Source organism: Lactuca serriola, chromosome 7 (genome assembly GCF_051521515.1).
Source record: "Lactuca serriola cultivar US96UC23 chromosome 7, Lser_US96UC23_V15, whole genome shotgun sequence".
Lineage (NCBI taxonomy): Eukaryota > Viridiplantae > Streptophyta > Magnoliopsida > Asterales > Asteraceae > Lactuca > Lactuca serriola.
The window spans coordinates 204,082,981-204,098,850 of record NC_136414.1 but is presented as its reverse complement, the minus strand read 5'-3'; the positions used below and the strand labels follow the sequence as shown (position 1 = coordinate 204,098,850).

The 15,870-nt window shown below is 37.1% G+C and overlaps 1 protein-coding gene across 1 annotated transcript; it reads right to left on the bottom strand.

The window, feature by feature from the left end:
- Positions 1-9,652: 9,652 nt before the first annotated feature.
- Positions 9,653-12,804, bottom strand: LOC145063410 (Sec14p-like phosphatidylinositol transfer family protein). The gene is made up of 11 exons (XM_079011023.1): positions 12,580-12,804; positions 12,432-12,460; positions 11,781-11,864; positions 11,646-11,699; positions 11,466-11,543; positions 11,299-11,352; positions 11,029-11,088; positions 10,838-10,933; positions 10,408-10,509; positions 10,250-10,330; positions 9,653-10,166 (listed from the first exon to the last, which is right to left on the bottom strand). Exons 1-11 carry the CDS (start codon positions 12,632-12,634, stop codon positions 9,831-9,833), a joined length of 1,029 nt encoding a protein of 342 aa, XP_078867149.1. The 5' UTR covers positions 12,635-12,804; the 3' UTR covers positions 9,653-9,830.
- Positions 12,805-15,870: the final 3,066 nt, after the last annotated feature.

Sequence of the window (15,870 nt, the reverse complement as noted above, 5' to 3'; positions counted from 1 at the left end):
GCTCAACGTACACTTCGTACGCCCAACGTACTAACCCAAAGCCCAAATTACTATAATGCCACTAATGGCCATTCATGCAACCTTTTCCAATTCAAAGGGCTAAAATATAACATTATTCAAACACAGGATCGAGATTAAAATTACTTTGACATCGGGATGTTACACAATAATTAAATCCTGTAATTATATATTTCACATCAAACAAATTAACCCGATTACATGTTCCTGTTATTCTCACTCTCTGATCCTAATATATTGATCTCAAGGGACCAATCCTAAGGATCATCGTAAGCAACGATTATACAATACTGCTTTGAGGATTCCTTAGCAATATAAATCTATAAAGCAACCATTGGGGGATAGAGTACATCGAATGGACACATAGTTCATTAGCACCTTCAGGTTGCGAGCCTGCTAGTGTTCCACTGGATTGTCTAAAATAGTTTGTGGTCATCAACTATACCCAGATAGATGACTAGTTCATAAGTACACTAGTACTTTAATAATCGTAGCCTCTCGTTATCATTTTATCTTTCATAACCCTTCAATACCCAATATATTTTAAGTAGGAAAAATACATATATGATTAAATCAAGTAAAATCATATTGTTTCATCTATCACATATATAATGAATACAGATAATAAGCACATATATAATTTAATCATCTAAATACTTTATATTTATGTGTAAGATGAAATTAACTATGCACTCACTTGTGAAAAGTGGATGACTTGTGATTAGGTCAGCGCTTCGCCTAACACCTTAGTTTTTCCTTTAAAAAGACCTAGATGTAAATGTCACTAAGTCTTAGTATTTGCTTCATAATTTTTGCGACTATAATAACAATAGTTGTAACATCCCCCTCTGGCACGTATCACAATATTGTCCACTTTGGGCCATTCGGCACGAGGACTTCCCAGGGGGTCACCCATCCTGGTACTACTCCCGCCCGAGCACGCTTAACTGCAAAGTTCTTATGGGATCTGCTGCCCTCACGGCTTTAAAACGCGTTGTGATAGGGAAGGTATCCACACCCCTTATAAGGAATGCTTAGTTCTCCTTCCCAACCGATGTGGGATCAGATCTAACCCACTTTCACCCCCCATTATAGGGTTCAACGTCCCCGTCGAACACATCGACCCGTGCCCTGGCTCTAATATCATTTGTAACATCCCCCTCTGGCACGTATCACAATATTATCCGCTTTGGGCCACTCGGCACGAGGACTTCCCAGGGGGTCACCCATCCTGGTACTACTCCCACCCGAGCACGCTTAACTGCAGAGTTCTTATGGGATCTGCTGCCCTCACGGCTTTAAAACACGTTGTTGTTAGGGAAGGTATCTACACCCCTTATAAGGAATGCTTAGTTCTCCTTCCCAGTTGATGTGGGATCAGATATAACCCACTTTCACCCCCCATTATAGGGTTCGACGTCCCCGTCGAACACATCGACCCGTGCCCTGGCTTTGATACCATTTGTAACATCCCCCTCTAGCATGTATCACAATATTGTCCGCTTTGGGAAGTCCTCGTGCCGAGTGGCCCAAAGCGGACAATATTGTGATACGTGCCAAAGGGGGATGTTACAAATGGTATCAAAGCCAGGGCACGGGTCGATGTGTTCAACGGGGACGTCGAACCCTATAATGGGGGGGGGGGTGAAAGTGGGTTAGATCTGATCCCACATCGGCTGGGAAGGAGAACTAAGCATTCCTTATAAGGGGTGTGGATACCTTCCCTAACAACAACGCGTTTTAAAGTCGTGAGGGCAGCAGATCCCATAAGAACTCTGCAGTTAAGCGTGCTCGGGCGGGAGTAGTACCAGGATGGGTGACCCCCTGGGAAGTCCTCGTGCCGAGTGGCCCAAAGCGGATAATATTGTGATACGTGCCGGAGGGGGATGTTACAATAGTCTAGATTCCTAATCTAAATTACTACATCTCTATCAAATAAGGAATAACCATGTAAGATCATATCAGAGGTAGAGTCCATTTGGTATACAGAGTATACTATTTGGAGATCCCACTTTAAACACCTCACTAAATCTAGCATTGACATCACTCTCGTAAGTTATTCAATCGGTATTATGACATGGAATCACTCATAAATCTTATTTATAGGTTTATCATAACGATTATGGATATAAATATAAGTTACACTTAAAGCATAATAAGTGCAGGTTAACTTACATAGTTTTCTGGAAAAACTCTAGAAAGTTCGCAGGCAGAACTCTGACCCGAAAGCTTCTATTTTTCGGGCTCTTTGATACCTTAGATCCTTTCTAAAATACTCTACTTACAAAAAAATTGGAACTTATGATCTTAGAAAGTTCAGAGAGAAAGAGAGCTGAGATGTGGGAAATGAGATGCTCTTCGCAGCTATTTATAGGTTGATTTTGGGTGAGATGTGTTGTGCCTAGACTAAAGGGCAGAGGCGTGCTACGCTCTGGCTTGGTCGACAAGGTCCTCCTCCAGAAACGTGACACATGGCGCACATGCAGTGGATCAGCATCGTGATATCAGGTAAGTTTTCTCAATTTTCAAAAAATCTTATCTCCCTCATAGTGGCTCCATTTTTTTTATGTTATTTATATCCACAAGTAGTTATTTCCGATTTGTAACACTTGAATCCTGTTAAATTTCCTTATAGCCCTTGTTCTTATTAATTTTTCATTTAGTCCTTGAGTTGTACGCAGGGCGTACCACATGGTACGTTTAGCGTGCAAGCTGTAAAGCGAGTACATGGGGCATACCACATGGTACACTTAGCGTACTCATGTGAGGCAGGATCAGGACTCCAGAAACGTACGTTGGGTGTATGTGTATGTACGCGGGACGTATGTGAGTCATTTAGAAACCCTTATTTTGGGGTTGGGCACTATATAAACATCATTATGGACCATGAAACCCTCATTTCTCAGCCTCCATTGTTCATATAGCCTCAAGCACGAAACCCCAAGCCTTTCTCTTGTGTTTTAAGCTCATTGTGTTTATTTTTGGTGGTTTTGGTTCATTTTCAAGAAGTAGAAGATTGGTGCAAGGTGGTGGATTGTATCGCCCGAGATTTATAAGGTACTATTCCTGTATTTATTTAAGGATGATAGATTTGTAAGGTGTGGACTTGGGTCTTTGGCCCTTTGTGTTTGGGATGATGAGATGCGTATGTGAGGCGTACCTTCCTATGTACGCCCAGCGTACTCAAGGAACTAGAACGCGGAAGCCAAGCACGTACACCCAGTGTACCAAAGGGTACGCGCAGCGTACGCACGCAGGGTCTAAAAACTCAAACTTCTAGGGTTTTATCCCTATATAAAGGACATTATGGCCTTGGAACAGCCTCCCTAACACCCTTAAGCAGCCATCTCAAAAACATTAGCCCACTTTTGTGTATCTTTGCCATTTGAGAGCTTCCCTGTGTGATTTTGGTGTTTTAGAAGAAAAAGAGGTTAAAGAAGGAGCAAGGATTCAAAGGGGAACTTGTAGATCCAGGAGACTAGCACCATTTCTGACTCATTTGAGGTATCAAGCTTCAAACTTGATCATTGCATGCTTAGATTTTATTTTAGGGTGTTTAAGGTTACTTTTGGACTCTATTGTTGAGGCTTCTTGCATCTTAATGATTTCAGACCACAATAGTTATCCTTTTGGACTCTTAAAGGCACTAAGAGTCATAAAAATCGGACCTTGGTTGTTAAGCCACAACCATGCAAGTGTTAGTGGGTATTAAAGCTTGTTAAAGGACCCAAAACCATGTTTGACCCCCAACCATGCATGCAAACACATAAAGTTCATGACTTTATGGTTTAGGAGGTCTCAAAGGACCTGGATCTACATTTTAGACGTAAAAGTTTAATGGATTAAGTCATGGATGAAATCCCAAGGAAGCTGGCCAATACGTTGGGCGTACTCCCTGGTACACCGCGTGTATTGGGTCAACTTCTCTTATGTGGTCAAGGCCAGCGTACGTGTCAGGTACGTCGGCGTACGCATGCAGAGTAGATTCCTTTGGGATTTTGGGCCTTAGAGGGTTGGGCCTGGACTTTTGGGCCTCATAGCCCACTATAAAGCATAATTTTGGACCCGGGAATCCAGAATTAGAAGCGTTGGGCCCTTGGGCCATATTGGGCCAATTGGTATTATTTTGTTTTGGGCTAAAGACTTAGTAGAAATTGTGAAAAGGCCCATTTTAAGGGTTGGGCCCAATTTGGAAAATTGGGCCATTAGTGGACCTTTAGGGAGTCTTGATGGGCCATGGGTGCGTTGGATTTAATGCGTTAGAGTGGGGTCTTATAAATGTTCTCAAATTGGACCAAGGGGTAAAATGGTCATTTTACCCCAAGTAATGTTATAGATTCTAATTTAGTGTTAATATGACCATGATAGCCGGGACTCGTCAGAGCAGCTGTTAGACACTACTTTCCACGAGATTAGACACACAGTATCACGAGGTGAGTTACCTTTCAGTAGCAGTTGGTCTAAGGCCACAATGTCAGCCCACCAGTAGGAGTGTATGTTAGACAATTGTCTTTGTGATAATTGTATGTGTTTACTGTTACTTGATATGTTTATGTGTTAGCATGTTATGATGTTATGTGATTGTATCAGTAGAGGGAGATAGTCCCCAAGTTACCAGCCGATAGGGCCGAAGGGGGTAGTTTAGTACCCATCCATGCTAGACAGATGATGATTATATGATAACATGTGGTAGTAGTAAGGGGTGAGATAATCCCCCGAGACCAGTCGAGAGGACTGAAGGGGTAGGCCAGCACCCAAATATGCTAGGCAAGGCCATCGGTCGAGAGGACCGAAGGGGTAGGTCAGGCACCCAGATATGCCTGGCAGTATGTATGCTATATGATTTTATGGTATGTGGTATGATGGGGGAACTCACTAAGCTTCATGCTTACAGTTTTCAGTTTTGTTTCAGGTACCTCTTTAGCGAAGGGGAAATAGTCGGCATGGTAGCGACACATTATACACACGCAGCATTCTGCACTATGAGACTTCTTGGGATTGTACTCTGACATTGCTACTATTTTATAATATGACCTTAAGACATGAGATTATGGTTTTATGAAATGATGGGACTTAATGATGTTTTCTTATAAATGTTTTCTAAATTATTATATCAAAAATGAAATTTTTGGTCCTGAAATTTAGGATGTTACATGGATCAAGGAAGAGCTTGTGGACCTCATTTATTTGCTTCATTTCCAGCTTGTTTGAGGTAAAAATCTATTATCTTTCCCATTAGTAAGCTTAGATCTATCATTTGTGTGTTTTGGTCCCTTTTTGGCCCCAAGATTGAGATCTAGTGGTTTGATACCACTCCAGGAGCTTTGAGTTGTCACTCTTGGTGTTTCTGAGGTTGTAGATGCATAAAGTTGCCTCCTTTAAGGTTTGGATTCATCCATGCAAGATTTTATGTCCATTTGATGAAAGTAGGGTGTTATATTTTGGAGTTGGGTCTTTATGGGGCATGCAAAGTCACCAAGTCAATGACTTTATGGTTATAGACGCTTTATAGGACTTGGATCTATGGTTTGGGCTTCTGGTCTTAAGCATTAAGAGCTTAAGATCGATTTTTGGCTTAATGGTTAAGTACATTGGGCGTACAAGTCAGTATGTACGGCATACAACCCAAGTTGCGTGTACGTTTAATGTACAGCTGAGTACGCCCCGCGTACTCAGTCTGTTGGGCTTCGCAACTTATGGGCCTCGGTTGGGTCATTTCTTTGGACTTTGTTGCTTTGGGCCTTAGTGGGCCACCTAGAATCAAGCTTTTAGGCTAAGAGCTTGGACTAGGAAAATAGTTGGGCTTTAGAGTAAGGCCCATAAAGGGGTTTGGTCCCGATTTGGAAAATTGGGCCATAAGTGGGCTTAGTTGATTATTTGGAATTGGGCCTTTTAAATATTAAGTTTGGGCCTTAGCCTTGGGCCAAACTAGGTGAGGGGTAAAATGGTCCTTTTACCCTAAGTATGGATTGTTGGACTTATGGTTATGGATTGAAACCCAAATATTTATTGGGTGCTATTTTGCATTGATAGCTCGGGGATTCGTCAGGACAACAACTAGGGATTTGCAGTGAGATTCAACGGTCGATGTGAGTTTCCTCACTAGGTTTAGTGGGTATAAGGCACCAATGTCGGCCCTTGTTGATTATTCTAGGATGCTAGGAGTTTGCGTGACCCTTTCATGTTTTATGTGTTGCTATGTATGTCGGGCGGGGCTCGATGTCGGGCGAAGCCCGATGACTGGAACATATGTTATTTTTTTATGATCATTATATGTGTTAGCATGATTATGTGATATATATATATATATATGTGTGTGTGTGTGTGTGCATGGTACGCGAGGCCCAATGACAGGCGGGGCCTGAGAATAACAGATCTGTAAACTAAGCAGGACCTGATGCCGGCCGAGGCCCGATGTAAGGTGGGGGCCCAATATGTGATTTTATTATGTATGGTATGGGGTAGTTTGTGGAACTCACTGAGCTTTGTGTTTACGGTTTTTAGTTTATGTTTCAGGTACTTCTGGTTCCAAGGGGAAGAGCTTGGGATGATTGCATCACACACACCATATGGATTCCGCTTTTGAGATATTACTCTGATTATTATGATGATGATATACTTCTGTTATTATTATGATGATATACTTCTGTTCTTTTGGGTTGTATGGATAATATTTTTGGGAATATCGTTTATTTAAATTAAAAATGAAATTTTTGGATCATATTTTTGGGACATTTCACGAGTACTACAACTTTAATTTAGACTATGTTGGCTAACTCTCACTCCATTTTAAATTTAACACTCTATGAAGATTACACTGCAAAAAAGACCGTGCAAAATTCAAAACTTCTTCATAAGAACTATGTTCTCGACTATCTTTATATCGACAGATTCATATTCACGAGATCTTCAACTCTTGTTTATATTGTTTTGGCTAACAATCAACCGGTTTTAATTTCGATCTTCGTGTCGCACACTAGTGTATTGTGTCGCATCAAAACTTCTAAAAATCATAACTTCCTTATACGATTTCAGATTTACACACTCTCGCTTTTATGATTACTACGACTTTTGTTTAGATTACTTAGGCTAATAAGCAACATATCTCCGGTTCACTTCTTACGACGCACTCTGTCGTATGAGACTAAATACGAAACTTCGAAGAATCATAACTTCTTTATATGAAGTCAGATTTAAGCATTCCTTATATCCACGAGATCATCATCACGACTATTACAATTTTCATCAAGACTATTTATCATAAACAATATTTTATTTTAATGTTTATTTTAGCCCCATTTATTAAGTTTTTATACAAATATTATATACACCTAATATTTATCCAATTCTCTATGTACATCATATATAAACATATATATTCAAATAATTCTCTTCATTTATTCATAAAAAAATCACAATTGTCGACCAACGTAAATACATCTTTTATATCTAATGCCTAGTGAGAAATGTGGATACTACACTAGAGGCCATCAATCTTATTAGGAAAATGGGAGGAGAAGAAGGGTGAGAGGGGGGTTTGCATCCCTTCTAATATTTTAATTTCATAAAACATTAAAATACCAAAAAAAAAACAATTTTACCTCACAAATGGTGTGTTAATAGATAGGAGATATCCGATGAAACCTATTGAAAATGACTAAATTTTTAATTTTTGAAACCACATGGACCAAAACCGCAAAAAAGCAAACCATATGAACCAAATTTGTCGTTTTCTCTACGAATTTTTTTTAACAAAAGAAAATGAGTTTATGAAAATTTCAAGTTATATTCGGAAATGTTTTAAGATATTCATATTATATCAGGAGGCGCTGATTTGACGTCATGTCTGCTACAATATATGTAAAATCAAGAGTATAATGGATAGCATGGGGGTATTAGTGGACAGTTGCACATGGTCCAATTTTTTTAATTATATATTATATACATATATATTTATTTAAAAATAAAGAGCTTATAATAAAAATAAGTATCCTTCTGGTTCGCCCTGCACATTTGAAGATATTTAAATTCTCAAGACCGGCCCTCATGATAGTAAAATACCCAACACGTTTCGCATGTATGTCTAATTTCCCATAAAGGCAACAATGGGATTTTACTTCCAAATTTATGACATTATAATAACTAATTAGTGATTTATATTTATACTTTCACTAAAGTGATTTTAGATCCACTACATGCCCATTTCATCATATACATTTTGATGTTTCTTTATTTGATATCATCTAAGAGAAATTAAATTACCTCCTATCTATTATGCCTATAAATATTCTTACTCACTAAAATTATAACAAGTGGCGTCATTTCACCATTTAAAATAATTTTATTTGATATATTTCTAATATAGTCTTAATAATGAGTTAGTTAAAAAAAGGAAATCTCCGGAAAAGTCCTAATATTTTACCATAATCTACGAAAAAGTCTCAAACTAAAATTTGTTTATGAAAAAGTCATAATTACCGATAAATATGACGATTTGACCATATTTTCCCGGTTTACCGGTTTCATTATATAACCGGTTTTAATAAAATCTCATTATTTTACCATAATTTACGAATAAGTCCCAACTTATGGTAAAATAATAAGACTTTAATGAAAATATGGTAAAATAATGGAACTTTAATGTTTCCGGGTAAGTAATGAAACCGGTAAATCGGGAAAATAGGGTCAAATCGTCATTTTGACTAGTTTTTGAGACTTTTTCATAAACCAATTTTAGTTTGAGACTTTTTCGTAAATTATGGTAAATATTGGAACTTTTCCGGAGATTACCCGTTAAAAAAATATGAAATAATGACACTTGTCATAATTTTAATAGGTATGAACATTTTTAAGTATAAAGATACTTGCTAAATATTCACTTCATCTAACATGTTATAACATGCAAGAAACTATAATTTTTAGCTCCTAACTTGAGAACCCTCAACACGCCTTTTTAATTTGGTCATGTGTTCATGAAATTAGTCACACATCCATCATTTTCCGTAAATTTTAACAAATAATCTAAAATGTTTCAAGTTGTCAAGTCACCCCCAATTTCCATGCACCAATATTACATTTAATTTGCATACTTTAGAGGTAATATGTCCCTTAAAAATATGGTATCTTAATAATAATATTTACTTTATAATCACAAACATGAAACATGCATCAAGATGAAGTAGAGATTATACCTTCATATTTTTGTAATAAATATTATCATATCTTGTTAGAAATTAAAGAAATTTGATCTCAAGCATGAAAGATGAAGTAGAGAATCATTTAATAAATAAAAATAAGGGGTAAACAGAATAAGAGTTTCTTTATTAAATTCCAACTTGTTACATATTTATCCTAGTTCATCTTTTCCTTTCATCTGTCAGTGTTACCATTCTTTTCAAATAATCTTTTAACATCATATATATATATATATATATATATATATATATATATATATATATATATATATATATATATATATATATATATATATATATATATGTCAGACAACAGTGTATGAAGCAAACAGTTGATAAAGAGAAGGTAATATTCGTTTCTTCTCCTTCTATTTCTTTCATCCAAAAAAGTTACATTGAAAACCAAGTTTTTAAAGTTGAAAGAGAGAGATAGAGAGAGAGACACAAGGAAGGATTATTACCCTGATGAAAAAAGCAAGTTATAAAAAGTTACAACATTTGTGTCTTTTTTGTAATCCTTAAAACCCTCAACGGGTTTTTAAATTTGAAACCCGTGTCACATAGATTGACAGGAGGGAATAAATAATAGTACTAGTTTTATTAAATAGTATTAATTAATTATTTCTTTTGTTTATGATCTTGATTTAGTGTGGGGTCAGCAATTCCATTCCCCTGACTGAACTTTTGTAATTCGGATTCTATACTCTGTGCAATCCTACAATCATCCGGATTGGGTTCAGGGAAATCCACATGAAATGATCTGTGTTTTGTGACACGTGGAGGCTCCACATCCTCAGCTTGCTTGTTAATATAATTATAAAGCTCCTGATGGAACTCATGATCCAATGAGAAGCAATTGTCCTCGGTACCATTGCTGTTTTTTGAACCTCTCGATGAAGATGATCCACCTCCTTCTCTTCTAACAAAATGTGGGAGTGAATCATAATCCATTATCTGCCCATTATTCATTATTCAAGTCAAACTTTTTTATTCCCTCTTCGATTCCATATTTAAAACTTAAACTAAAAATATATCACCTTCAATAATTCATCTTTTCCACAACCTGAAAGGACTTGAACTTTCTTCCTTGTTCTTTCTTGCAAAAGAGGCCTCACAACCTACAAACTTTAAACTTACAGACGAACAAGAAATCACTTTATTTTATTTTATTTTTGTTAAAGTTAAAATAACAAACCTTCCAGCAAGCTGAAAATATGTATGGAGCATTCACAATATAGTAGGCGTCACTCTTTTCTGGGTAGTTCAAGTCATCAATGCTAGATATAACTGTCAATAACTGCATACAATCATAAAAAAAATATATGATTTTTATTTTGTCACGCTGTTTCATAAATTTTAAGTTGGCTAGAAAAGTAAGGACATGAAACTTGAATTTCTTTAAAAGGCCAAAAATATATTTACTTTGATTAATAAAAACCTTTTGAAGATTGTTTGACTTAACAAAAACTCAAGTCACCTATCATACTTACAAGGATAATGCATTAAACTTAACAGAGTTTAGACATACGATGTTTGAAAGTCATCATATCATGTAAGTAAAAGTAAAACCATATATTAGACTAGTATTATATAGATTTATACTAAAAGAAAATCAGTCTTAGTACCTTAAGTTGACTGAGTTGTGAGATTTTAAGTCCAGTCATATCCAGAACCTTCACACATGTGCTAATATGTCGGTCAAACTTTTTCGTTGCAGCTGGCTAGAAATTTTTTTTTTTTTAAAAAAAAGGAAAATTGGATTATCAACTAAAAGCTATAAGCTAATATTATTTATTTATTGAAATTAATAACTTACAAGTAATATCCTGTCTCTGTATTCATTTATCTGGATATGCGATTGAACATAGTAATGAATCTAAAAAAAAAAGGAAGAGAACTTTAGTGGTAGATAAAGACTATATATATACGATAATCAACACGCTCATATAAACCAACTTATTATTTATTTGTGGAGAGAATAGTAGCTGCATTATGTTATGTTTACACATGGCCTATACCACAACAAAAGACGAATATACCCTTTTTTTTTCCAAGTAGAAAAAATTAATGATAAGTCTTATCTTACAGAGGCGTTATCATATGTGCTGAGCCCTACACCAACAGCAAAAACAGGCCGCCCCTTTAACAACAAACCAAACAACAGTCACTTGTCATTGGAATCTTTGATTACCATATATATGTTTCTTTGAGTTTGAGGGGGAAAATTTGACAAATATGGTAAAGATAGAGTACCTCTTTTGTGTAACCTGACATTCCTAAAAGCTGTGAATCACGAACTCCTCTATAAAAGTCAGCAGGAACAATCGGTTTCTATATAGATGATATAAACAAAAAAAAAAAAAAAAAGTTAACATTTTGCATAGACTTATCGAGTTTTGAATCCATGAATATATAACAATTATATTTACTCACCGACAATATATTATCAATCTCATTTTGAATCCTCCAACTTAAACAATCAACAAGCTGAAAACAGAACATTTTATTTTTATAATTAGGATTCTTAAAAAATAACAGATGAATTTCAAGAAAGGAATTTGAGCTGACCATTTTGTGGGCCTTGGGGACATTTCCATCTCTTGCCTTTAGAAACCTGATCAGAGCCTCAGTTGGATACCCTTGATGCAAATTCTGAAATCCACTTTTAGTAAAACAACTCCATACAAACTAAAGATAAACTTCTTTCTTTTTTAAATAATCGTAAATTATTATGATAATAAAGATTTTTTTGAAGTAACCTAATTGCCATCAGAAATAACACCACCACATGTGAGCTCAATCACTATCATTAAACCAGAAAATATACTAAAGAGGAGCAAAATTGAATGCTTAATAAGTTGATATAAAAAAAAAATTCCTTTTTAAGGGTGAAAATTGTTCCATTATGATTTTATACTAAAAAAACTTTCAAGACCTCTTAACTACGAAAAAATGGGTAGGGGCAACTAAACCAGAAAATAACAAAATTTCAACCTGGGAGTTCATTTGTATTACAATTTGACACCTCTTGTTCATTTGAGCAAAAAGACTCAAATGTTAACTTACGATTCGAATACAGAGGTTCCGATCAAGCACAAAACTATTTACAATTACCAAACAGGATCACGTTAATTTGAAATACACATTCTAAACTACACCCAGCAGATCCATCAGAAACATAATGATGTAAACAAATAGAAAGAGAGCAGAAAGCTAAACCTCAAATGTAATCTTGAGTGGCTCATCAACTGAAACAACAAATTTGCAAAAAGAAAATTGTTAGCGATGCTATAGATCAAAATAACAAGTAAAAGACAAAAAATCAAAGATAGCAACGAATTAGGGTTTTTTAGAGAAAAACACCGACTTGATTCCATCATATTCTCGAATTCCTTTATCACGTCCTGCGATATGATCGCCATTTTTGTAGAGTTCAAATCTGGTTCGAAATTCTAAACCTAAAAAACCAAAAATTTAAAATAAAACGATGTTTAATTATTCAAAATCCTTCTCTGCATTCATCGACCCACCTGTTTGTGGGTTATTTTTGTGTGTGTTTATGATGGGAAACGTAGATGGAGGGGGGGACGGGGAGGTGGAGGGAGAGGGAAAGGAAGAACACGCGGTGGGCGCACATAATAAAGAGCGGTAGATTATAAAATTTCACCCTCACAATTTCTATACCTTACAATAATAATCCTTACACTACTAGCCAATCTCACTATTTTGTCATATTCTTAATACTTACCCATAAAAGTCCTTCGAATGAGAAGCATTTTGCAAATATAGTAGATTTTTTTACAATAATAGTCTTTACACTAATACCCAATTACCATATTATGTCATTTGTAGATTTTTTTAGTCTTTCAAATGATAATTATTCTATATTTTTGGGGCTTTGCAAACAAGTTGTACCTAATTGAAAAATATAATGTCTAAACAATGATAAGTGTCATTCGTAGTGTAACGACCCAAATTTCGAGTCCAAAAATTTCTTTTAAAAATATTACCAATTCATAGTGTTAAGTCATTCAAACATACGAAAAGGGTTTATATGACAAATCATAGTTTCATTTCCAAAACACTTGCTTAATTATCAGAGTAAACATCTCAGTCTAACTTGCCATGGTGTGTGCACTGCAACCCTCCCGAGCTCCTCTTCTGAAAACTGAATACCTGAAACCAAAACTGAAAACCGTAAGCAAGAAGCTTAGTGAGTTCCCCAACCTACCGCATACCATACATATATACTGATCCATACATGCCATACATAACACTGAGCACATAACCACATACTGGGCTCCCGCCCGCTACATTGGGCCTCGCCCGCTATCGGACCCCGTCCGTCACCAGGCCCCGCCTGGCTTCGAGCCCCGCTCGGTGTACATATATGTTTTCCTTAGGCCCCGCCTGTCTCCGGGCCCCGCCCGCTAACATATACTAGCATACAATCATATCACAACACATAACTAACATACTCTACTGGATTACTGTACTAAGGCCTCGCCTATCTTGGGCCTCACCCCTTGTCCTACTACTGATGAATCATGGAACTCCGTCCACACTCTTACTGACAGTGAGATACGGGACCAGCCCACACTCACTCTTTTCCTTACTTGGGCCTCGCCCCTGCTCTACTGCTAATGAGGTATGGAACACCGTCCACACTTTGCTATTGGTGAGATACGGGACCTCACCCACACTCACCTCCCTACCAGGCACATACATGTATCACACAGACAACAAGTATAACTATCATACAAACCATTCCTTGGGCACCCACCCGCTAACATTGGACCTTAGTCCCGAATGTCATACTAGCATATTGTGCCTAGGGCTAACCCTCGGGTCTTCCTACTCGTAATTACATGGGTCGGCATTGTGGTCGTAGACCCATTCACATAAAGGGAAACTCACCTGCACTGCTGAACTTTGTTGATAACCCTCTGGCTGCTGACAGACAACTCTCCGACCCGCTGCTCCACTAGCTCCCCTAGCTACTAATATCAATATAACTCTTAGTTCCAAACCGAACTCTAGAAGTCAAACTAAGTCAACTCTGGTCAAAGTCAAAGTCCTGGTCAAAGTTAACCTTCCAGTTCACTCGACTCGCCGAGTCAACTCATAGACTCGCCAAGTTCTTAAACTCAGAAACTCTCAAAATACGACTCAACTCGCCGAGTCACCCCAAGACTCGTCGAGTTCAACGATCTCTGAGTCCCATCCTGTCCAACTCGCTGAATCACCACTCAACTCACTGATCTGCGTCTTAACCAGAAAAGGTTGAGGTTCTGCGACCAGACTCGCCGAGTCCAAGGCAATCTTCAACAAACTCGCTGAGTTGTTCTTCCAGCTCGCCGAGTCCATGCTCATGTTCATAAAACTCGCCGAGTACACCCATGTGACTCGCCGAGTCTCTTCAGATCGTAATCCATACATCGAGCCATGCAGGGGCTCCAATCCATAGATCCACTCTTCTACAATCTATCCCCCACGTAAAGTTGCAAACTTTACGTGAAACCAAGGAGCTAAAGGCCCAAAACACTCTAGGGCTAGGGTTCAAGACAAAGGGGCTTCACCAATAACTCATTGACTGCTGCTTTAAGACATTCTGGACCATCACAACCCTAGATCTAAAGTAGCAACCTCAAATCTAAGTCCCAAACCCGAAATAGATCTCAATCTTACCAAAATAGCCCCAAAATCTCACTCAAGAATAGATCTAATTGCAATAAATCCAAAGCAACAGCTTATTACCTCCAATATATGCTCCAACTAAAGTAGATCCCGGATCTACACCACTCCTTTGCAGCAAGCCTCTTGATCTTCAAGCCCCTTTCCACCAAAATCACTTATCTAGGCTCCAAATTGCTTCCAAGGACTCTCACTCACGATTTAGGGTTCTGGATCTCAAAAGTGGAGTAAAGAGGTTGGGGAAAGGGTGTAATGTTATTTAAATATGGTACAACCCTCGGGATTAGGGTTTTTCTTGTCCAGACCAGACTCGCCGAGTCCACTAGCCGACTCGCCGAGTCGGTCACTTACTCTATGCCTTGGATCCCGCTCCGACTCGTCGAGTTCCTCCCTGGACTCGACAAGTTGACTCATGACTTAGAGCTTTTCCTTTCTTTTCTTGGTCTTTCTGATTCTGGGTGTTACATGTAGGATCTCTTTCTAATGTTGTTCTAACAAAAATATAACATCTAACAATGATAAGTGTTATGTATATCAAAATAGGTGAAAATGAGAAGTGTAACTCTAACAAAAAAAAATTTACGATTAAATATAAAATGAAAAAATTTCGGTGTTCAATTGTTAAAAAAAATCTCAAAAAAGAAAATCTAAAAACAACAATGATTACATTATCGACCTGAAGATTATGTTTTTCTCTTTTCACTAATGTGTATCTTTATACAAGTTGTAGCATCAAGTTTTGAATAGAAACTTTTTAGATCAGAGACACTAGAAAATGGTTATATAATCGGGTTGGTCAAAATGATCAAAATAGTCGGATCAGATCATAATGGATAAAACGTAAAAAATATATAACCTTTAACTAGTTGTGTGAAAACATAACTTTTAACATCACACAAAATGTTCAAAATAATATGATCAGATCATAATTGATAAAAAAACGTAAAAACATATATAACCTTTA